At 44.2% G+C, this 22,480-nt stretch overlaps 3 protein-coding genes across 4 annotated transcripts; all 3 read left to right on the top strand.

Moving 5' to 3' along the window:
* Positions 1 to 2,928: 2,928 nt before the first annotated feature.
* On the top strand, positions 2,929 to 4,569 carry higd1a (HIG1 hypoxia inducible domain family, member 1A). The gene is made up of 4 exons (XM_037457731.2): positions 2,929 to 3,078; positions 3,576 to 3,647; positions 3,767 to 3,901; positions 4,104 to 4,569. The coding sequence occupies exons 2-4, from the start codon at positions 3,581 to 3,583 to the stop codon at positions 4,175 to 4,177; spliced, it is 276 nt and encodes a 91-aa protein (XP_037313628.1). The 5' UTR covers positions 2,929 to 3,078; positions 3,576 to 3,580; the 3' UTR covers positions 4,178 to 4,569.
* Positions 4,570 to 6,019: 1,450 nt separating this feature from the next.
* On the top strand, positions 6,020 to 10,245 carry ccdc13 (coiled-coil domain containing 13). 2 transcript variants are annotated; one of them, XM_062557950.1, is made up of 13 exons: positions 6,020 to 6,119; positions 6,468 to 6,637; positions 6,831 to 6,985; positions 7,069 to 7,211; positions 7,297 to 7,380; positions 7,480 to 7,593; positions 7,685 to 7,789; positions 7,886 to 8,062; positions 8,147 to 8,323; positions 8,643 to 8,882; positions 8,972 to 9,072; positions 9,269 to 9,331; positions 9,991 to 10,245. In XM_062557950.1, exons 1-13 carry the CDS (start codon positions 6,114 to 6,116, stop codon positions 10,058 to 10,060), a joined length of 1,605 nt encoding a protein of 534 aa, XP_062413934.1. In that variant the 5' UTR covers positions 6,020 to 6,113; the 3' UTR covers positions 10,061 to 10,245. The 2 variants fall into 2 exon arrangements, with proteins under 2 accessions (XP_062413934.1, XP_037313395.2); XM_037457498.2 differs by having other exon boundaries at positions 7,477 to 7,593.
* A 4,299-nt stretch (positions 10,246 to 14,544) lies between these two features.
* On the top strand, positions 14,545 to 21,445 carry tmie (transmembrane inner ear). Its single transcript, XM_037457709.2, has 4 exons — positions 14,545 to 15,037; positions 16,759 to 16,876; positions 17,564 to 17,713; positions 21,060 to 21,445. Exons 1-4 carry the CDS (start codon positions 14,924 to 14,926, stop codon positions 21,335 to 21,337), a joined length of 660 nt encoding a protein of 219 aa, XP_037313606.2. The 5' UTR covers positions 14,545 to 14,923; the 3' UTR covers positions 21,338 to 21,445.
* The last annotated feature ends 1,035 nt before the right edge of the window (positions 21,446 to 22,480 follow it).

The following is a 22,480-nucleotide window of genomic DNA, read 5'->3' as shown; positions in this document are numbered from 1 at the left end:
CTTGATAGCTGTGTAGATTGCACAGTTGGGCTCATTAAAAAAAAAAAGACAACGGGATCTTTTTTTTTTGTACCAAAATTCCTTAATGCTGACATTGTCAGTTAAAGGCAGCCCCCAAACGGAAACATCTTTATTCCGGGTTTAAAGGATTTTTTTTTTTCTCCCACATACTTTACGTGGAGCAGAAAAACTGAACACAGCATCTCGGTGTTTAATGTGGACCCCGGTAACAGAAAGTAGAGCCAGACGACCTCAGGGTTCATGGCAGTTCATCGGGTATCAGCAGATTAGAAGTGTCCTCTGGCCTTGAACTATACTAACGGCGCTTTGCACACTAACAGCAGCTTGTGATAAACTTAATTCTTTGTTGGACAGGTTTGTGACGTGATCCACTTCCCTGCTGAGGACTCTGAGCTCCAGCGTTCCTAAAGGCAGCGGAGAGGAGATCCTGTATTTCAAGGCCACCTCAAGAGATCCTTTGGTCCTGGCTTCATAAAACGTGTGATTAGGTGGTCATTTAAATGGAAAGGAAACGTCCTTTAACCTTTAATACAAGGCTTACACAATATATAATAAATCTATAATACTGATAATATTTGCCCTTTGCTTTCTAGTGGCTCTTCATTGCCAGATTAAAAATGTGGGTGATTTTTAAATCAAAGTGACCAAAGGTAGCAAAGATTTATTTTGTGGACATAAAGTGTTTCTGTTTCAGTATCCAATCAACCCCTTTTTTTGTATAAAAAGAAGATGAATAATAACTTGTTAACACAATAACAAGCTGTGTTAAACATGATGTCCACGTTGCAAGGTCTCCAAAGCTTGTTATGTGTTCACAGTGGACAGGTAGCGCCACCTGGTGGAATCTAAACATTACAAAAAGCTGCAGCAACAGGACATTCAGTCAGAGATGATTCGTTTTATTTTTCAATTCCAATAATGAAATTCTTGAGTAGAATGATCTGATCCAGCAATGCATAAAAAGTTGTGCCTCTTTGAAACCCTAACTAACTTTTTCAACATATCTAAAACCTGATAACTTTTTTATTAATGTCAGTTGAAGGTTGCTCAGAATGAGCGGAAACCTTTTCATTCATCATCACAGGAGGCATATGCTGTAACACTGGTTTCTATTGAAGTAGGGCAACTTATTTGGATGTAAAGATAGAAAAGCAGATTCAAATGAATCATTCACTTATATCGAGTGAAAACCACTCACATTGCAGGTGCTGTCTGGCCCCCTCACCTCGTTGCAAATAAGCTCAATCACCACTGGGTGGAGACGTTTTCCTCCTTGACAACATGACTGCGTGGTTTTCGGCAGTTTCGTTTGGAGCAGCTCTCTGAATTTCAGTTTAATTTGTTTGTACTGTGGACAAGGCAAAGTGAAGTGGATTAGTTGATCACATTTAAAATCATTTCTTCAGTAAAGAAATATAAAACACATGTTGGATCGGCAGAGAATACAGTGTGAGCTACGACACAACAAGACAGAAACATAAATACCTAATGTGCTAATTCAACTACATTCTTCAAGGTTGTTTGGTAGATAAGTGACGGTGATTTGCAGACCTCCCTCCTTCCCACGAGGGCCAGGGACAAGATCAGAGGGGGCCTGAGACGAGATCAGTGGTGCCTGATAGTGCATAATTGAATCAAGGAAATGCCACAGGCTCATTAGGCCATTAAAGCTGTTTTTGATTTCTATCCACAAGAGGGAACACAAAGCAGACGCTTTTGAAATGCATGGTTAGTTAAAATGCAAAAGATTTATTCTGCTGCTTAAACGTTGCAAATTTGAAATAGCCACATTTCAGTTGATCCCGTTGCCTCGGGGTTAGGTATAATAGCACCTTTTTATGTTTTATGTATGTGTTTTATATTCCCTTGTAATTACAAGGGAAAGAAAATATTAATGTTTGGAAAAGTGTACCACTTTGGTGGTTAATACAAGTTATTTCCGGATACAATTTGAAGTTGTTAGATTTGAGAAATACAAGCTGTGTCATCACATTACACACGTGAGGAAGATGCTCCAAGTAGACCGTTTAGTTTTTTGTAAAGATACAAACAGACAGTCCATGGTATAAGTGAATATGGGTATTGACTTCACTGTAGAAACGTGCATCTTTTACTATATTTTATTATATTTCAATTTCTATGATTTTTTTACAGTAATAGAACATTGGTCCCTCGGAACACCGGAGGCCATTAAGTGGAAGTTGTGTCGTACGTAGGAAGATCACGTGATCGTCTTCATTGTTACTGTACAGTGAACAGGTTGCAGCACGTTGCTCGGACGTGCAGCCACGAACGTCTCGATCACTATTATGAGCTGATTCAGAGATCAACGCGTTAAACAAGAGGATGCACCTCTGCCTGCTTGCAAGTTCGTTTAAATGCCAGTAAAGGGCAGGGGGTGGATACACGTGCGTTTTATAAAAATAGGCTCTTTAACACTGGCCATTGAAGAGACATTTGTTTGTGAGTAGCACCTGAAGATACATTAAATGTGATATTTAAACTTAAAACATGATGATCATGATCGGTGTGATCAACTAATCTCCGTTGCGTTACTACACACCTTTTGGGACGGGAGAGAATTACGAATCCGGTTCACTGCCCTTGATTGTGTGAGGGCGTAGAACTGGTGTTGCGTTCACGACACATCGGATTTATTACAACCATCCATCAATTGCCTTAAGGTTACAGCGAAACCAAATCGGGGGGCCATATATTCTGCCCGAGCGATCGTTATGTGATGTGATGCTGCGCCAAATGTATTATCACAAAGGCTTACACAGAACACTTCTTGAGAGTGTCAACTGAGGAGAACGTTTACTATTTGAAAACTATCACAAGTCCGGATGTTTCCGTTTTTACCATTTTCACCATGCATGCGTGAATTTGAAACCATCGCGAGAACTGCTGCTGACGTCATCGCTCCGTTTCATAACGAAGCCGGTCCTCCACTTCCTGTCAACTTAGATGCGACCAAGAGGCTCCAAAGACTCCCCATAAACCTTTCCGGACCATTTATCTTTCGACGGTTTAATTAGCGACTCACTCCTCAAACAAGTAAGACTCGTTTCAGCCGACTGTTTAATGAAGGGTTTTTATCACATATTACAATGTTGTCCTCGCTCACTTCTGACGTAACGTCAATTATATTTTGTGGGTTTCTGTTATTTAGCCTTATCACATGATCATGATACGAACGCACAGGCCTATAACTTGGTGTATGTGTCTACGATGCGACGTTACGTAGAGTCGTTTTAGCCTTTCGACGGAAGTGCCTCACCACTGTCCTTCATGTGTCACCTCTGAGCACTTCGTTTGGCATATAACGTTAAGTTACTTTAAAAAATAGCCAAAAAGCATGTACCGGAATTTTAAATAGAATTGTATTTCGCACGCTAAAACAAAGCTCATCCAAAACCGTCATTCAAATTTAGAGCCAGTATTTAATTATGGATCCAATAAAGTAGGCGTGAACATAAACCGGATTTTGCAAGCACGCTGTCTTTTGCCAACAATAATAATCAACGTATCTTTCTATTTTTTTTCCCCTTTAGTCAAGATGTCCGAAGAGGATAATGATTCCAAGTTTATGCGAAAAGCAAAGGAGAATCCATTCGTCCCATTGGGTGAGTACATAGACCCTGATGGTTACGTCATGCAACCCAAAAAATAAATTTTACACTCGGTCTTTGTTTGTTTTGGTGAGTCGTCGATGCCACGTGATCTGACTCGTTGCTCCCTGCAGGAATGGCCGGATTCTTTGCCATCGTTGGGTACAGACTGATGAAAATGAAAAATCGGGGAGACACAAAAATGTCAGTTCACCTGATCCACATGCGTGTCGCTGCTCAAGGCTTCGTGGTTGGAGCCATAACTGTTGGTATGTGGCTTGATTTAGCATTTTTCTTATTACATCTTAGTTGCATCCCTTCAGTTGCGCAAAGATATATTTTTTTCTTTTTTTAGTGGGATGCTTCAAAAATATAACTACTGTGTAATTAAAAAGTATAGTAGTAACAGCTGGTTATGTTATATTAATATAAGGTTCTTGTGTAACTTATCCCTTGTTTCTTTGTTTTTAGGGGTCCTGTATTCGATGTACAAAGAATATTATGTGAAGCCCAGAGAAGAACGGAAAGCACTGACAGAGAAGTGAACACTCCGAAACTGACATTTTTATGCCTCTTAATATTACCTCATGTTGAGGGGTGTAAAATGTGCATTTTTTTTTATAGATGCTTCATAATTTGTGTATGCACACCTCTCCCTCAGCTGCTCAACGCTAATGTCCTTAGGAATAACTTATTGATTACACTTATCCTCCAGGTTGTGTACCAGAGGGTCTGTATTGAGTAGGAGGTGTATTGATCTCGTCTATCTTTAGCACCGGTTACCCTCTGACTGTTTAATGTTGTTAACCTGGCGGCTTTGATCTCTGTGAGGAAAGATCTGGAAAGACGGCGGACCGATTTGTTGATGTCCTTGTGAAAACTACAAAATTTCGACAGGCTATGTCTAGATCGGAAAATAAACACCATTGGCAGCTGACCTTTTTTTGTATTTACTTTATTGTGTCACCCCATCAATATATTTTTCTAGTAATATAAGTATTTTTGCCAAATGGAACAGGACAGCATCTTTTCCACTTGTTTTTAAAGGGCATCCAAGGTCATTGGGGGAAGGCTATGGAAGACTTTGACAAAATGTAGTCCAGGCAAAACCTATTCCAAAATAATTCAAACAACAACATGAACACAATTCATTGGACAATCGGAAAAGGAATTCAAGTGATAAAACAAAGGTATTATTTTATTCAACTGCCTTTTATCCGAGTCTTCTTTTTCATTTCTATTATTATGTTGTGATACACAGGGGTCCAGGTACATCAATAGATGGTGCACTAACCTTTAACATATTATATAGCTTTCCTTGTGGTACGACTAAAGATTCCATGTTAAGCTATTCACAAAGTAGAGTTGTGTACAAATACAGAACAGGTTCATTTAAAAGATTCTTTGTATTGTTTTGTTTTTTCCTTGCAAAAATAAAGAAGTGTCTTGAGTCTAAAATTCTGTTGCGCATGTTTTCAAACCTCAATGTAGTAGCATCAATGGCAGTTTTGTATGCGCACCTATAGCTAAATATAATGCAGTGTAGCAGTGTAAGAGTAGTTAACTGTTATTCATGTTAGAAAACACACATCAGTACAATACAGTAAACTACGCTACAGCTTTAACCCAAAATGCATCAAATCAACCGAAGGTTAGCAAGATGCTCCAAAATGCTGTGTCATCGTGACTTTCTGTGAGTGCTGTTGGGCACAACTGCTGTTAATCAGATTACAGTGTTTTTCTATCTGCACAGAATGTAACCGGAGAGCATTGACACTACATGCCAATTTAGTAACAATAACACCTGAGGCGCGGGTGTGGAAGCATGACTAAGCTATTCATGGGATGAACGATGTGCTGGAAAGGCTCCCATGGGATTCACTATCAAATGAAAAATAGTATTTCATTTTCCTGTTTTGAACTGAGGACCTAACGAGGATGTTTAAAGCAATATTTCCCGATTTGCTGAATCAACGTTGAAGTCCTTTTCTATTTTCCATTCATCTTTGAGATCCAGTTTGTTTACTTTTGGCAGTTTCATGAAAGCGGCTTTATCGCCCTCTGGTTTCCATGAAGTACGGTGCTCAATAATAAAAACGTGACTAGTTTCTTTCCCCCCCATATGATGAATACAATTCTGCTAAGAAGACTCTTTAGCAAAGCTGACACTTTGAGTAAAAAAAAAAAAAAAAACTTACAAACTAACTGTTGACCTGTGATTATTGTCTCACATCCAAATTTAATGAGTAATTTGGTAACTTTACTTTAGCAAGGCCGGATTCTTCAATCAATTCGAGTAGCTTAAAGTCATTCGACTGACATTACAACCCTGAGAACGGATGGCGTCTTGATCTCGCGATATCTTGATCGAAGTGTCCGGAGAGCCGTTGCCATGGATACGGTCAGCGCCGCAACCAGCGGGGAAGCTGCCACGGTGTCTTCAGCGCAAAAAGCAGTCTCTAGATTGTTTACTCGGACTAAATGACGGTGAGCTGATTTCTCTTCATACAACCTGAACGTAAAGTACTTTGTGCCTGCTCCAAGTCGGGGAAATTATAATAAACGTAAAATTGATCTCACTTGTTTCTCCTCACGTTAGCTTTTCATTAGCCATCGTTAGCATAACGGCAGTAGTGCTTCTGTTGCATCGTGACTTGAGTCATGATTTGATTATTATATTTAGGTCATTGATAGTAACCCTTTGTAGGACAGACTTGGGCTTCCATTGTCTTACTATAACAAAATTCCTGCACAATATGTATTTGCAATTTTGACATCCTCTGTCTATTTCCCCTTTTATAAGTCAACTTGTATTCCTCATGCTATGAATCACAGATGATGGAGCAGGACGATGAAGACCTGAATGACTTGCGGCTTCAGTTCCAAGCGTTAGAAAAACAGCAGGAGAAAAGAAAGCTGGAGAGGAAAAAGAAGGAAACAGATCGGCACGAGGAGGATTTGGATCTCTCTACTCAAGGTATTCAGGCGGATCATCTCGAACACAGGTGAGTCTAAAATATATTATTTTATCCCTTGGCTAGCTGGAATTTTTTTTTTTGCTTTGTAAATAAAACAAAAAATACAAGCAACGTCTCTTTTATAGATATATGATGTTAATAATCATGTTTTTAACTAATGCAATACAAGAAATGAATCACTTTCATCTATTTGGTGTTTATTTGTATCACCTCCTTACAGACTGCTACAGAGTAAGAATCAAAATCAGAACTTGCTGGACCAGCTCAGGGAGCTTAAGGACGAAAATGGTCGGCTCTTCAAACTTCTGAGCGAGAAGGATTTTGAAATAAAACACCAGAAAAAGAAAAGAGAAGAAGAACGTCTGATTTTAGCAGGTATAATACCACATCTTTGCACCGCAGTAACCTTAGAGATACACCAAAGCTTCCTCGTGACTCATCCTCTCATCATCGTTTAGGCACGTCGGGCTTTGCAGGCGACATCGCAGCCGCCAAGATTGTTGAGCTGTCCAAGAAGAATAGAGAGCTAACGGCTGAAACTGAGCGAGAAAAGATTAAATCCAAGGAAAACATCAACAGAGTCAAAGAGCTCGAGAAAGAGGTAACAAAGCCTTGCGTTATAACGGTGTGATTCAACTGGATTAATGGGTGGATATCAATTCTTTTTTACACACGTCCTTCTGTAGCTGCAGGTGGCTCTGGGGCACTCTCCAGAGGGGCGGGAGGTTGGTCCCAAGTCTCCGGATAAGAGGCCGTCTGAAGGCTTTGAGGTGGTCTGATCCGAAAACTCACACGCGGGCAAAAATTCTGCTTTGTTGTCTCACTTGCTTTTAATGATGCCAACTCCTTCCATCTGCTCCTGAAAGCAGGACGATCCGGCGGTAAAGTCACTGCGGGACAAATTAGCTGCCGCCCAGCTGAAAGCGACTGAGTATCGCAACCAGGTTCAATCTGTCAAACAGGAGCTGAAAGTAGCTCAGAAGGTAGAATCTTTTTTTTCTTTTCTTTTTCTGCCTCAAGAACCATCACAGATATCCGTGTTTCCAAAGCACGGATCGCTACATGTCGTCGCAGGTTTTGATCAGCGAGGTCGGAGATGGGGTGAGCTTTCAGCAATTACTCAACTGCCCCGGGAGTTTCAGAGGTCGCTCCCAGCAGATATTGGCCCTTCAGACGAGGGTGAGCTAAACGTCGTGAAGGAAGTCGTGAAGTGATTCCCCAAAACGAGCTCATCCAGGACTGAAGTCACCAACAAAGCCGGGTGCTGTGCAACAGGTGCGAGATCTGGAGAGGCAGCTGAACCTGAACCTGTCCACTCAGCAATGGCAGCCAAGCATCTCGAGTGAAGAAGAAGAGTTTCTGGGCTCAGGATTCCCTCCGAGAGCCCCTCAACGAGACAAGAACCTCGGCTACATCCGCACCATCGAGAAGGAGAAGAGGGAGGCCTTTGAGGTGCGCACACAAATGTTTGCGAGTTACTTTGACAGAATCGTTTTGGCTGACGAGGCCCCTGCTTTGTTCTCCACAACTGAACAGAGGATCTCAGTGGACTATGAGGCCCTCCTGAAAGACCACGACGATGTGAGGAGAAAGCTGGACGCGTCCAAAGCCCGGATCAAATCCCTGTCCACCGAGGTGAAGTCTCTGAAGCTCCAGAACTGCACCCTTATGGAGAAGGGCAAACATGATAATGAGCTTGTGGATGCTCTGCTGGTAAGTAATTAGAAAAAAAACCTGTTGTATTGTAACATTAATTGTGTGTTCTCAAATACATAAAGATCTCCAGAGCACGCGTGACAACGTTATCAATTATCAATTTTTTTCTGAAAGCTTTTATTGCCATTTTTATTCATTAAAGCTAATGGAATTTTGTCAGCCACAGACAAGCATAACGGGATTGAAACCCATTTTGCAGGACATATTGAACAACACCAGTCAGTTCAGACTAACTAAAAACGAAATTATCAGGGATTTCGCACCACATTTGACTACATTTCTCTTATCAATGACCTTCTGCTTCGACCTCTCGCAGAAGCGGCAGACTCAGATGCAGGAGGTGCTGAGCCGACTCGGCCGAGAGCAGCAGGCGAGGAGCGAGGAGACCCGGCGGAGCCCGAGGCAGCGGCGCAGCAGTGTGGCCCCGGCGCCCATCCAGAAGATTCCCCTCTCAGTCGCCAAAAGAGACGCCAGGATCAAAGAGCTGGAGGAGGAGATCCAGCAGCTCTCTTTCAAGGGGAAGAAACCAGGCAAAATGACAGAAACCATAGCAGAGGTGATCTTCTTGTACTTTGACTTCACAACAGCGGGATTCATTGAAAAGAGATTTAAAGGCCAAGTTGAGTGTTTATGCCGCTGTTCCAGACAGAGGGCACGGGGAGACCAGCCAGCCTCAAGACGGGAATCTGCAGTTCAGAATTCACCCCTGAAGAGGGAGACATTAACAACAGAATAACCTCCTCATGGTGTGTGGAATAATGGACACACTGTATGAATAAGTCACTGACAAATATTATATTTATATCTTCAACTGATCTCCTCTGCTAACTGTTACAGCAAGTTCTAGCAAGGTTTATGAATGTTCTATTTCAGGACCTTCTGCAAACAGGTCATTGAATTTGGTTGACGCCTCACGGCTCACTGTCTGTCGACTTCTTTCAGTCCGGTCTCTAAATTTGGTCATAAACTGGTGCTGCCGGCTGTGGGAAGCGGTCTAGAAATCAAGTAAGTCTGCACCAAGCTTCTGTGTTTGTCCATTTCAACGTCAGACGATCATGCAAATTATACTAATAAACTATTAAAGTATAAAAACCTATGCGTGGAGAAAGGTAGTAGACAAACAGACAGTAATATTTTTTTTTTTGAAATGTCAGTGGTATATTGAAGCCACTACTTTAAGGCAATTTATATTGATCGGCACAAAACATCAAAACAAAACCCGTTGGTTGGCTGAGTGCTGCTGAGTGTGAGGGTTTGTTTTAATGATGAGGAGCGCTGAACCTGGGGGGGGGGGGGGGGGGGGGGGGATTATTTTCATCTGGTTACTGTGACATCTTTGTGTCTCACAGCAATCAAAATTCAAATGAGGTGCTGCAAGGCCGCACTACTAAACTATTACATTCATATGTGGTCCGATCTGAAAAACTCACCTCAAGGTCACGCACGTTTGTTATTGCTTTCCCTCACTTTTCCCTCACTTTACTCCCCACACAATGGAACACTTTATGAAGTTTTAGTAGTAATAGCAAAAGTTAGATATTGTGGGTTACTTTGAGTAAGGAAGCAAGGGAACTTTTCTTGTCCACCTGATTGTCTCATTAGTCCAACTGCACACTCAGTGTTATTTTTCCACTGGATCCTGACTGTCGGAGCTTGGCTTTTAGGTCTTCGGAGGCAGAACAGGCCCCCCAGGAGGGACGCCGCGGGGCAGCAGCTGGAGAAGACCACGTCTGATCCAAAGTAAGGGCTGTGCGAGTGGGGAGGACTGTCACGCCAAGGTCAGTGGCCGCGCGATGTGACAATGCCCGCCAGCCCCCCCCCCACCCCCCAATTCTTCTCTTTTCCTCCTCTCGCAATTTCCCCGACTCAATTTCACCCGTCTCCGTCTCGCTGCCGTGAGCAGTGTCCCTCGGGGGGGGGGGGGGGGGGGATTGCCGAGCAACGGAAAAACGAGTAGAACAAACTGAAGAGACTCTGCGACAAATCGGCCCGTCATGTGTCAACACGGCATGTCCAGCTCTGACCACGCTGGAGTCGTCTTACCCCGAATGGCGGGAGACACAGAAATAACGATGCCTTGTCTTGGACACGCTGTCCCCCCCCCCCACACTCCCACCCCTCCACCACCATGACCTACGGCTCGGCAGTGACGTGATGAGACAGGCTGCGTGACAGCGGCGACCAGACACTCATCGGGGGGGGGGGACTGGCTTCTTCCCTGCACCTTCTGCACCTTCTCCTCGTCACATGTGGGCCCACAGCAGCCGGCGGGAAACGAGCGCTCCTCGGGGACAAGAGGTTTGATGCTTCCAGTTGTAACGGAGATTTTTTCTCCAAGCTAATGAAACATCCAATTCAATCAATGAAATTGATCTTGACCAGATGTTTGTAATAAATTGTTTACATTCGTCGCTTTGACATTTTCCCTGAGTTTTTTTTTGCGTTTTATTTGGGTTTCCAGATGGTTAAATAAATGTGGGGCCGGCCAAGACAAACAGTAAACACCAAATTTAAGTTCCCCAAAACTATAACCTTCCTTTAAAAATATTACCGCTAATACTTTCTGACTTGAAACCAGCAGTGTGGGAATAGTGGTTGAAAATGAATGCGTGTAGCTCCCCAGAGCATGTCACACGTATGTGTACAGAATCCCATCTGAGCTCCTTAAATCCTCTCCGGAGTCTCTACCTTCATGCGAACATCCGAGGTTTTTTTTTTTTTTCTTCTAATGTAGCCAAAATGATTTTTTTTTTTTCTCCCTTTCCTCCCTTTTCCTCTTCCCCATCACGCTTAATTTAAAAGCATGGCTGAGTTAGTGTGCTGCTTCAAATACCGCACTATTTCTCCCAGTACCCTGTGGGAGATTGGCAGGTCCCCGGGCCCCCGGACCGAGAAAGTGCCACAAGACAAAAATATCAGGGTTTGGGAGTGATGAAGAAAGCCTTTATGCTCGCGGAGAACAAAACGGAGCCTGTTTAGAATGGCTCCTGGAAAGGAGAAGAGCCCCCCCCCCACCCCCCCCCCCCCCCGCGCGCTGAAGGTGAGCAGGGTGAGGTGTGTGTCGTTGGAGGGACGGATGCGTTATCACATGACACAATACGTATGTATGTATGTAGAGATTTGCGTGTGTCGGTGGAGCAAATACTTGTCACGGCACCCTACTCCCGAAGGGGAAATGATTCACCGGATGTAATGTTTTTCAGAATCCGAGATAAAAAAAACCCCTGTTTTTGTGGGTATGTGTAACATTTTCCCTAATGTGTAATTGGAGGTTTTTTATTTTTATTTTTGTGCAGCATGTTAGGAAGAAGGCCAACATCACCAGCTCACTGCTGCCTGTTCAATACCCGTTTGTCTGTGTGATTTCAGTGAAACACCAATGTTGCCCTTGCTGATTTCAGTCATTAAAGAGTGTCATCGCTTTAAAATAAATTACGCTCCACCAAACAATTTTAATATGGTTTTATGTAGCTGCATTACGCAGAAAGGTGTAGATTTATTCCAAAATGCCCCGTAACCCACCAAACCAAACACACACTTATGCAAACACAGCATACGTAAACAGCCCGACCTATTTGTCATTCCCAGGTTTGAATGACTCCTTTCTCCATCCTTCTCCTCCGAGGTATTCCCTCGTTCGGGACCAGCGCTTCCTGCAGACCATTGACTGCATCCAGAAACTAAAGTAAACAGAGGAGCCGCGGACGCAGAGGTTAAAGTTAGCCGTCGGTGGTGCGAGGGATCTGTGAACTAAACTCAGGCCAGAAAACGGTTTGTGCCTCTATGAGTCCATTCATCTCCCGGTGCCTCTCATTTACATGTAATGGAAAGAAAATAAACAGCGGTGTCCTAATGTGCTCATTTACAGTAAGTAGAAATAAAGTAATGAGCTGTTATCTTTGCTGAGACTGCTGCAAAGCCTTTTTTTTGTTGTTTTTTTTTCTTCACAATCGAAATGTTGATCAAAGTGCACGGCATTTAGAGAGACATCTAAAACCATCAATAGGTCTTTAAACTTTGGTTTTGCTCGAAGTTTTCAATACAGAGCGGTTTAAAAGCCACGTGACCTTGTGTGTAGAACACTGCAAATGAACAAAATGACCGCACTGGAAAATTTGAACTGTACTTTTGTTGCTGAGGACAAAGACAAAAGTGCAAAAAGTAACGTCACTGGGACTCTTGCCCCTACAGTTGCATTCTGGGAAATCAATCGCGATCCGTTTCATTGGTTACAACAAAACTCCTGGCCAGTTTTAATGCTTGTTTTAATGCAACATCTCCGTCAAAGACAAGAGACACACTTTGAGCACATTTACATGAAACAAACACACGATTGTGTTGGGAAACAAATAAATACTGTTGTCACGTGACTGTGGATTTATACTTTATGTCCCCCCCCCAAAGAACAAAGTCCCTTCGCAGCAACTGACGCGACGGCCTCTAGCTGCGTCGTGCTCACAAACACGACGGCTGGCTGGAGAGCATCCTTCCTCCTGCAGATTTGATGCAGAAGGAACCCGCCCCCCCGAGCCGCCTCAGTGCCACCGGCGGCCCTCTTTGTGAACATCAACGCGTGAGGCTTTGTCTTGACACAGACAATGCGATGCGGTGATTCATCCTTAATGGCGGCTCATTATGTCCACACGGGCGCTAATTAAGGTGAAACACAACCGTGTCTTATCGGACCCAATTAGGAAATGAGAAAAGTTCCCCCCCCTGCGTCAGGTTGTCGTGGCGACGACCTCTACTGTAATCTCACGATTCCACCGTCTGCTTTTTGATGCCTGACGATATTCTTCTTAACCGGTTCTTGTCCAAGAAATAGCAAGATCTGCTTCATTTAGATTGATGTACATTTTCCCACACGCATGCTTGGACAATCTTTCTTTCATAAAAAAAGGAAAAAGGAAATTTAATAATACTTATCAATGCAGGGAGGAATTCAACCGATCATAAATAAGTAGTATCACCAATCTTTGTTTTCTGACACACCTTCGTATCGAGTTGAATACAAAAGAAATTGTAAGCCACAGTGTAAATAGGCGCAGAATTCTCAAGGAGATAAAGAAAAAACCTGAGTGTGTGTGTGTGTGTGTGTGTGTGCACGCATGCACAAACCAGGGCTCTTGTTCATTGTGTCATTTGGAGTTGATCCGGGGGGGGGGGTTGTACTTGTGTAGAGATTGCATCCAACACCTTTGACACGAGCCAATCACAGGCGGCTACTCTACGAGGACTTTACCACCAAAAACCATCTCGGTCGGGGGCAACATTTCATATAAATTGGGGAATCAGGGAAGTCATATTCAAGTACGCCACTGCGTGAAAGTGGGAGCTCCTTGATCGCAACGTGTAAGTTGCATTGTGTCTCAGGTTCTAAAGTAACAAGAACCGGATCATCGGATCATCATTTACGTCTTGAATCCCTCGGATCTGTGAGAAAAGCATCGTCATGCGGCGCGGCGTGCAAACACACGCCGTTAGCACGTAGCTAACAAGCAAGCTAGACGTCCCAGGTGTAGAAGTCTCTGCAGGAGACTCGGGTCCAGCTGTTTTTTTTTTTTTTTACCTCTAGCTTCTCTCTCTTCTCGTGCCGAGTTCGGGTCGGGTCTCCTTGGAACGCCGCTCTTGTTGTGTTGTTAAGCGGCGCCTTGCGAGACTCGCCCTGGCGAGAGCGCAGCGCGGCGCGGGGCGGCGAAGGGGCGAGCCCAAAGCTCGATGTATTTTAGGGCGCTGAAAATGTAATGTCAATCATTTACTGTATCAGTGATTGGCTGAACTGCTTCTTAGACCCCCCCCCCCCCCCCCCCCCCGAGCCCGGCTGAGACAAGCGGAGAGGAGACGTGCAAATATTTACATTTAATATTACCGGGTACATAACCCACGTTTCAAAAACACAAATATTGACTATTTGTAAAATGTATTTTTAAAATAATAAATTAAAAAAAGAATATGTATTTTTTTTCTGCCGCTCATGGGGGGGGCCACGCCCCCATCGCCCTCTCTGATTAGGCAATTAAAGCGGTTTGAGACAAAAACAAACGTCCTCGTCCTTCGGCGTCCTCCTCAGGTGTTTGATGGTGGAAACGCTCCTCGGGCAACATCCGAAGTGACGCGACCGGGTGCCATCCAACACTCCTGAGGCAACACGACCTGATGACGCTCGCACAACATTCGCCTCACAGCCTCGTGTCTCACCGTACTGCCCCCCCTCCCCCAGTGTTAACTGCCTGTCCCCGGGCAGGACAAGCCGGCTGTAAACCACACCGGCTCTATTGATTAATTAATGCGCCCTGACTGCGGGCGCAGCGGGGCGGTTCTCAGGCGGTTCTCAGGCGGTACTCAGGCGGTACTCAGGCGGTTCCCGGGCTGCCTGCAGTGGTGTCTGCCGGTGGGGTCTCCGGTGTGTTTGCGGGAGAAGGAGAGAAGAGTATGAGAGGAAGCTGACAGCACCACAGCACCCAGTGTGGTCCCTGTGGTCCTCTTTTCTTTTCTCTTTTTAACAGCGCGGGCAGAGAGAGAAGAAGCAGAAGAGAGGAAGAGGGGGAGGCTGCAGGGGAGGAAGAGGGAGGGTGTGGGGAAGGGGGCGGGGGGGAGATGATGGCTGTGGATCAGCCGGTGTGTCCACCTCAGCTCCTGCTGCAGGGCTGGGGAGCGGTGCTGCTGTCTCAGTGCTGGTCCTCCGTGTCCTCCCAGGTCCCGGATCCCGAGGTAAGAGCCCGACCCAACGGCATGTCCTGCGCCGGTTCCCCTCCCCCCTCCTCGGTGACAGGTGCAGGGGCTCTTCATTTGTTTAAGAGCAGGGGGAGGACATTATGTGGACACCTGATACATCATGTCCTGCGCGAATAGCTGTGCCACGTGTGTGTGTGTGTGTGTGTGTGTGTGTGTGTGTGTGTGTTGTGTGTGTGTGTGTGTGTGTGTGTGTGTGTCGGTGCAAACGGGAGGATCGTGACGTCATGGTTTGCCAAGTTGTTTTTGTGCTGAAGGGACGAGGTTCACATCACCACTATTTGTTTCCTTACTGCACACTGTGTACTGTGTCACTGTGTAGGACAACACACGAGGGACCGACATTATTTTAGGATCAATCAGCAGCTGTGGTTGTATATTAAAGAAATAAATAGATACAAACTTGGTTTCAGCCATGAAGAAATATGATCTAAATACTAAGCATGGTGTGCAATTGCAAATATCCTTTGTACATTTTAGCATTTTGTGAAGTAATCTAATTGTAATTGGTCCTTTACTATAAAACATGTGGGGAAAAATGCTCCTGGATCTAATGCTCCTATATTTGTTATTATGAATCCTCTATTGCATTGTACCAGAAAAACATTTAATCATTTAACAAAGAATATTCAACCATACCGTTCAATATCAAGCCAACCAAACAAACATTTGTCATCAAATTGGTACATGAAGATTAACACGTAACAACTTGAGGTCAGGTTTGATTTCGTGCTGTTTTTGTTGCACCAAAAGTAAACTTCAGGCTCACAGTCGCTACTAATCCCCCCCCCCCCCCCCAGGAAATTGCCCCAGAGGAAAGGACTTAGCATTATATAAACGCTCTTGAAGCAGCAGTGCTAAATATCCCCATCACTGCTAATCCCGCTGTGGGACTTGCACAAACGCAACGAGCCTGAACCCCCCCCCCCCCCGGCACAAGCAGCAGGTCTGTTTGCCCTGCTGAGAGGCTCACGTGGCCCAACGGAGAGAACGAATCCCAAGCTCACTGATTCTTTTTGGACTCTGGCAAGGAGTGATATCTTCTGTCCTCGCCATTGTTCTCAAAATACACCTGAAAATGTTTTTTTTTTAAATATTGCACTTTTGTTCATTTCCTTGCATTCCCTTGCACGTCCCATCTCCCGAGGACCTTCGTTCGCAGCGTCACAGTCTCGGGCCTATTCTTGGAAAATCGTTCAATCGCACCGCATTACGCTGTCATGAATACAGGCAGGACGTTTTCTGATCCCTCACTCGTCGGTTTGAGGACTAAAGCGTACAGTTTCCAAATGGATCATCTTATCATTTAATCAATACACAAGCAGAAAAGAAAAAAGAAAGCTGCTGGGAAAGCACACAAACACACACACACAAAGAAAAATGATGTGGGTGTTTCTTGCTGGAAGAAGTGACCTTTTCATCAACTGCTTCTGAATCTTTGTCTTTTTTTTATTTATTTTTTAGACTTAATCCCTTTTGGATGACTTCAAATGTTTCTTTTGTGAAACAGTTGCTTAACATGGCTCTGGTGTGCACATCGGATTAAACAGAGTTCAATCATAAGTTCTCAGTCGAAAAAAACGACCGAGAAGAGGCTGAAAAAATGTCACTCAAAGATCACATTTACTCCTCGAGGTTTCTCCCTGACATGAAACTTTGTTTTTAAAACACCAACATTGTCTCCTCTCTTTTGTCCACAGCTTTTGCCCACAGATCCCCCGAAGAAGCCGGACCCCATCACCTCAGAGTCCGTGGTCTTCTGGGGGCTGCGCCTGTGGCAGGTCATCGCCATCTTTTCCATGTTTATCTTAGCGATCGGTGAGTACGAAAGCCCCCCGTTTTGTCTCAATGTGTTCTGCAAACAGCCGAAAGTTGAGTACATGCAATTATATGTTCTATATGTGACAATCAAGCACAGTGTGATTAGCAATAATTACAACTAAGATTAAGGAAAGGCGCAGATTTTCTGTGACTGTAAAATGTAAAGAGAAGGGAGAAATTCTCTGGGTATCTGAGACCTTTTCTGCTACAAGTCCTTATCTTTTTTTTCTCCTAAAAGCACCATTGCACACAAATGAAATTGACACATTTTCTCACTCCGTTTTTTTTGTTGATAAATGCATCGGCAGAATGTTCTGGATTGACACTAAATGAACCTGTGCATCTGCACTCTGGCAAAATGTGGCCTGCAGATAAGCTGCAAACAGCAGCATGCTAACGTGCTAGCATGCTTGATAACCAGTGTGCTAATAACAAATAAATGCATACATTTGTTTTTCCTTGATAGTAATAGTAACTTGACGTCATCATTGATGTCTGTATAGAAATTGACTGATAAATGAAAAGGTAAAAGTACATTTTATGATACACTGTATGTATTATTTGTCTAAGGGACAATTAGACCCATATTAATTGTGTAGGCCTATATAGCGAGGTGCCATGTTGTGTGCCATTCCTATAACCCCCCCCCCCCCCCCCACCCCCCCTTTCTCCCCTCTTCTTCAGTTATCACCCTATGTTGTATATTCAAATGCCGCATCCCGAGAACCAAAAAGGAGATCGAGGCGCGTCACGCGCAAAGACTGGCCGCCAAAAAATACGCCAACACGTTGGAGACGGTGCCACCTCTGAACGAGCTGACTGAGATCCCAGGATGTGAGTAGCGGGGGGGGGGGGGGGGGGGGGCATGGGGGGGGGGGGGGGGGGGGTCAGGAACGCGGCGGCTGTCTCTTACATCAAGGCTTCCCTAGGACGTTTGAGTGTCTTTAGTGTTTTACTGTCTCCGCGTTTCTCCTCACGAACCTCTTGTTTCGACCCTTCTGCTCCGTCGAAGTAAACCCCCCCCCCCCCCCCCCCCCCTGCCTCTTCTCTTCTCTCTTGTCTTGCTTCGTCTCTCCTCCTCCTCCTCTTCCTCGCTGTCTTGGTTTTTCCAGGTGCCCCGGGTGCCTCTGCGGTGGAGACAGTCTCCGAGCAGGTCCAAACTCAAAGTGCCATCAGCGGCCAGCCGTCGTCGGTTCGGGGCGGCGAGGAGCGACCCGCCCCCCTCACCGGCTGATTCCTTCCCTCCTCCCCCCCTCCTCTCCTCCATGTTCTTCTGCTCGCTCGCCCTTTGCCCTTTACCCTTAACTCTGTCTCTGATGTGTGTCACTTGCAAGACGCCGTCTGTGTGGTGTTCTGTTTCCGCATGCTCACTCATCCCCCGTTAGAGTAATTAAAGATGATCATTGATCTCATCTGTGCTTCCATTTTCTGGTCTCCCTCCGGAATATATCGTGTCTGTGTGTGTGTGTGTGTGTGTGTTTACTTCTTGTCGTCTCAGCTGTGACACGTGACAAATGGGGACTGACATCGGTCTCTTTGGAGTTTCCCTGGGGGGTTGGGGGGGGGGGGGGGGGGGGGGAGAGCTTCCATATCTCTTTAATCTCCTGTGGAGTCTAGAGAGTTGATCGAAATATGTGCGCAATGACAGCGGACAGAATAAACAGCGATGTGATTATCTCATTCATTAGCTGCTCTCACATGAACAACAAAACCAATCATAGTGTAAAAGTCTGCTTCTGGAATGACTAATGTGCAACGGGCAATATAAATGTAAAGCCAAAATGCAAATGAACCTCTTCCCCCCCACCCCTCCCCCCCCCGGTGTTAACGTCAGGCTTAAGTGACACCCAAATGAAATATTCAACGATATCTGACAAAACAAATTACCGCCTGGAGGGAATGTGGCGTCGACGGACGCCGTAACAGATTTTGAATGTAAAAGGAAATTCCTAAATGCAGACTGTCGCAAATGAATCAGGGCTTGATTATGCAAAGCGGGGGAATTCAAAGAAATCAGCCGGGAACATCACAGAGTATAAGTATAACTCAGCAGGTCGTTAAGCATCACCAATGTGAATCAAGAAAAGCCGACTGGTATCTTTTTTTTGTGTGCAGGCAGGAATCCATTTTTTTCACACAGCAGCAGCATCAGCGGCTCGTAAGGTCGAATCTCTCCGATGAGAGCTTCTCCGACCAGGTCTTCTAGTTAAAAGCATCCGGGGGATAGAAAACAACGCAAGAATGGGGGGGAAAAGCTTTCCAGTTCAGCAGCAAGTTTCACGCTGCAACATCGCTCGCTGAAAAGAAGAGTTTGTCTTAGTCTCGACCTTTCATCCCTTCTGTCTCCAAAAAAGCACTCACACAGACATTTACACAGAGTGGAGAAAGACAGGGAGCTTGGGATCAATCCTCCCTAATGTGCCATCGGAGTCCGTCTGCGACGGCTCCGAGGGGGGAAGCCAGGAGGAGGTCGTTTAGAGTTCACAGCACGCCCAACAATGGTTTGGCCGAATTGCGAAAAGGAATTTTGATCGGCGCAACAAGTCCCGCTTTGTTACTTTGAAAAGGAAAAACTTACTTGAATACAAAACTGGCAATACTCTTGATGCCATTAGGACACTTAGCTGCTTGCCGAAAACACCCGTTTCCGATTTGCAAGGTAACAGGGGGCTCCTTTAGAAATGGCGCCATGTGTCCTCAAATCCTCCGGGACCTTTTGTGGACGTGTGATGGCCCGGGACCTTTTTAGTGTGTCGAATGGTCGGCACAGCGTGCAAAAACAGCAGGAATCTGGCACCGGCGCTCCAAAATTGGTACCGATCACTTCAGCGTCACCTTCGGGGGCCACAGATGCGTCTTAAGCTCCGTCTAAACGGCTACAGAAAGAATAAATGAAAGGAACGGATGAGCGGAAATGAAACAAAAGGCAGGGATTTATTAACATTGTGGCGGTTGGTTGATTTATTTAAATTCACGCAGCGCAGGAAGGACACAGGGCTGGAATAATGCCGGGTTCCCATCTCACCCTCCCCTCCCCGAGCTGCTGTTTGACGCGTCGCCTTCGTCTGGCATTTGGTTTCCTGGCCTGCGGTTTGGGTATCAAGTGTCTCTGCAGCATTCAGAGAGCAGCGGCAAGATGTTTGCTTTGCTACCGGAGTAAAACCACCACCAGGCTCCCTTTGGATCCACTTTGAGTCCGTCCCACATTCTGCATCATTGTGTCTCATTGATGTATATGTCAGAAATGATTGAAACAGTTATCTGCTTTTAGCTGGTCTGCTGGAGATATTTTATGTGGAAAAATTCTGTCAAAGAATCGATAAAAAACATATTTAAAAATGACTTCATTAATTTAGCATGAAATACATATAAATAAATAAATAAATAAATAGAAGCTGCAGGTTTAACAGTTTTTGTACAAATATCTTCATATGCAGGCCAACATCATGGGTTTGGGGATAATTGCTTCGGAGGAAACATAATGTCAGTCATGAAGAATAATAAGCAGGTTTAATTGAATCCTCGTATGTCGTCCGGACACGACTCCGGCAGCCGGTTAGCTTAGCTTAGCTTAGCTTAGCACAAAGACGGGAGAGCGGCGGGCAGCCAGCTTTGCTCTCCGAAAGTAAGAACATCTACTGACCAGGATACGCAAAAAACCTGGGCCTGAAACCTCCGGAAGTCTCATCGTCACGGCGATACAGCAACTTTAATGAGAAAATGATATGTAACACGTAGCTTGGAGAGAGCTAAATTAGCTTAAAAGGTTGCTTCATATTTAAAAAGTAATAACTTCTCCATTTCAAACTACTCCTTTAGGTCCAGAGGGGTTTATTAGTGCTATAAATCCAGATGTTTTTAAATGTATCCGATCTCAATCGAGTCCCTTTAAGAAGATATTCATCATCACTAACTTTCATAGATGGATAGATACATTCATTTAATTTTCAATTTTCCTTGAGAAAGCACATGAAACGATCCCATTAAAATAATAAATGGACATTTTTATTAGTACGGTTGGAAGCAGATGTGCCTTTAACATGACATGCAATCGAGCCAATTATTGTTATTATTATTATGTTATTCTGGATGAAATGATCTCCTTCAATTAGCTGGTGAGGACTTTGATGATACCTCATGCTGCCATGAAACCTTTTTTAATTCCTTATTTTTCTCGCAGCTGCGAAGGTAGAAGAGAAAGAAGAGGTGAAGACGGTCTCCGGCAAAGTGGACGCCGACAAAGGAGAGAAGAAGACCAAGGAGGCCAAGAAGGAGGTCAAGGAGGCGAGACAAGGGAAAGGAGACGAAAAGGACGCGCCTCCGAAGAAGGGGGAAAAGGGGCCGACCAAACAAGACGCTGCAGGAGGCAAAGGGAGGAAATCGGGAGAGAACGAGGACAAAGGGGACAAAGGAGGCAAAGCGGGGGCTAAAGGGGGGGCGAGGAAGGCTCAAAAGTGAACTCCAGCTCCCGGGGACAATCACCGGAAAAAGATCTATGCAGATTTTTTCAGGTATTTTCAGGTACTTTTTTTTTTCTATCATGACATTTGTATATTATATTTGAAATAAACAAAAATCCTGATTATAAAGAACATTTTTAATGTGTCTACTTGAGAATGACGAAAGTTGAAAGAACATCAGAGTACAATAAAATTACAGATTTATTCACAAATCACCGATAAACATTAGAGACCAGAATACATATTCTTATTTTATTCCACGTTTACACGTATATATATATATATCTACAACGTACCTAAATCACGGAGCAATGAGGCAAACTCTGCTCACATACCGTATCTAAAAGTACATTTAAATAAAAGACAACAACACATGTTATACTTCCACGAGAGGTATTTGAAGAAAAAAAAACAAATGACAACATTAGCTCTATGATCATTGGCCTTATTGTACACTTGATTCCAGAACACAATCACTTTACATGATATAATCGGAGAAATACTGTATTATAGGTTATTAAAGTGCTCAAATATAATTAGTAATAAGTATTTTAATGAAATATTTATACGCCCTGACACCAGCCACTTTCTTTCATAATATCTCTCTAATTTCTAGGAAACGTTAACTCGCAAAGGGGCAATTACTGTAGAGTCAGACTGAACTGTGGGGGATAAAAGCTGCGATTAAAGATGCTTCGAGACACCGAGGTGCTGAATTTACCAAGAGAGATGAGGGCCTCACTCCTTCACTACGCAACGTTCACCCATCCATCCTCTAGTTGGGCTCAACCCCAAATGCTGTTATTCAAAAACCTCAGTCTTTAAAAACAGTTTACAGGTACGCAGTCAGCATCATTAGAACTAACAGCACTCCACTGCTTATCTATGATTAAACGTCTCTCTATTAGTGAGTATTTAGTATATATATATATAAATAAATATAACCAGGGTTGCTGTCAGTTCCTTGTTAGTTTTGGTATTTTCAGAGAATTTGTTTTATTACAAATATCCTCTCTATATATTATATTGTAATATAAATATATGGTTAATCGGGGAAACATTAGAGGCGGTTTGTGAAGTTGTCTGATTGATTTAGCAAGAAGCGCCACTACCTGCAGTGCTTTTTTTTTTTTTACTCTTT

This window comes from Pungitius pungitius, chromosome 15 (genome assembly GCF_949316345.1).
Source record: "Pungitius pungitius chromosome 15, fPunPun2.1, whole genome shotgun sequence".
Taxonomy (NCBI): domain Eukaryota; kingdom Metazoa; phylum Chordata; class Actinopteri; order Perciformes; family Gasterosteidae; genus Pungitius; species Pungitius pungitius.
The sequence above is the reverse complement of the archived record's forward strand: the minus strand, read 5'-3'. Positions and strand labels throughout refer to the sequence as shown.

Bases quoted from the DNA above. Each gene is read 5' to 3' on its own strand.
- higd1a (XM_037457731.2), top strand. From the start codon at position 3,581: ATGTCCGAAGAGGATAATGATTCCAAGTTTATGCGAAAAGCAAAGGAG. The intron at 3,648-3,766 runs GTGAGTACATAG...TGCTCCCTGCAG, and splicing joins GAATCCATTCGTCCCATTGG to GAATGGCCGGATTCTTTGCC. The intron at 3,902-4,103 runs GTATGTGGCTTG...CTTTGTTTTTAG, and splicing joins GGTTGGAGCCATAACTGTTG to GGGTCCTGTATTCGATGTAC.
- ccdc13 (XM_037457498.2), top strand. The intron at 9,073-9,268 runs GTGTGTGGAATA...GACTTCTTTCAG, and splicing joins AACAGAATAACCTCCTCATG to TCCGGTCTCTAAATTTGGTC. The intron at 9,332-9,990 runs GTAAGTCTGCAC...CTTGGCTTTTAG, and splicing joins GGAAGCGGTCTAGAAATCAA to GTCTTCGGAGGCAGAACAGG.
- tmie (XM_037457709.2), top strand. From the start codon at position 14,924: ATGATGGCTGTGGATCAGCCGGTGTGTCCACCTCAGCTCCTGCTGCAG. The intron at 16,877-17,563 runs GTGAGTACGAAA...CCTCTTCTTCAG, and splicing joins CATGTTTATCTTAGCGATCG to TTATCACCCTATGTTGTATA. The intron at 17,714-21,059 runs GTGAGTAGCGGG...TTTTTCTCGCAG, and splicing joins GCTGACTGAGATCCCAGGAT to CTGCGAAGGTAGAAGAGAAA.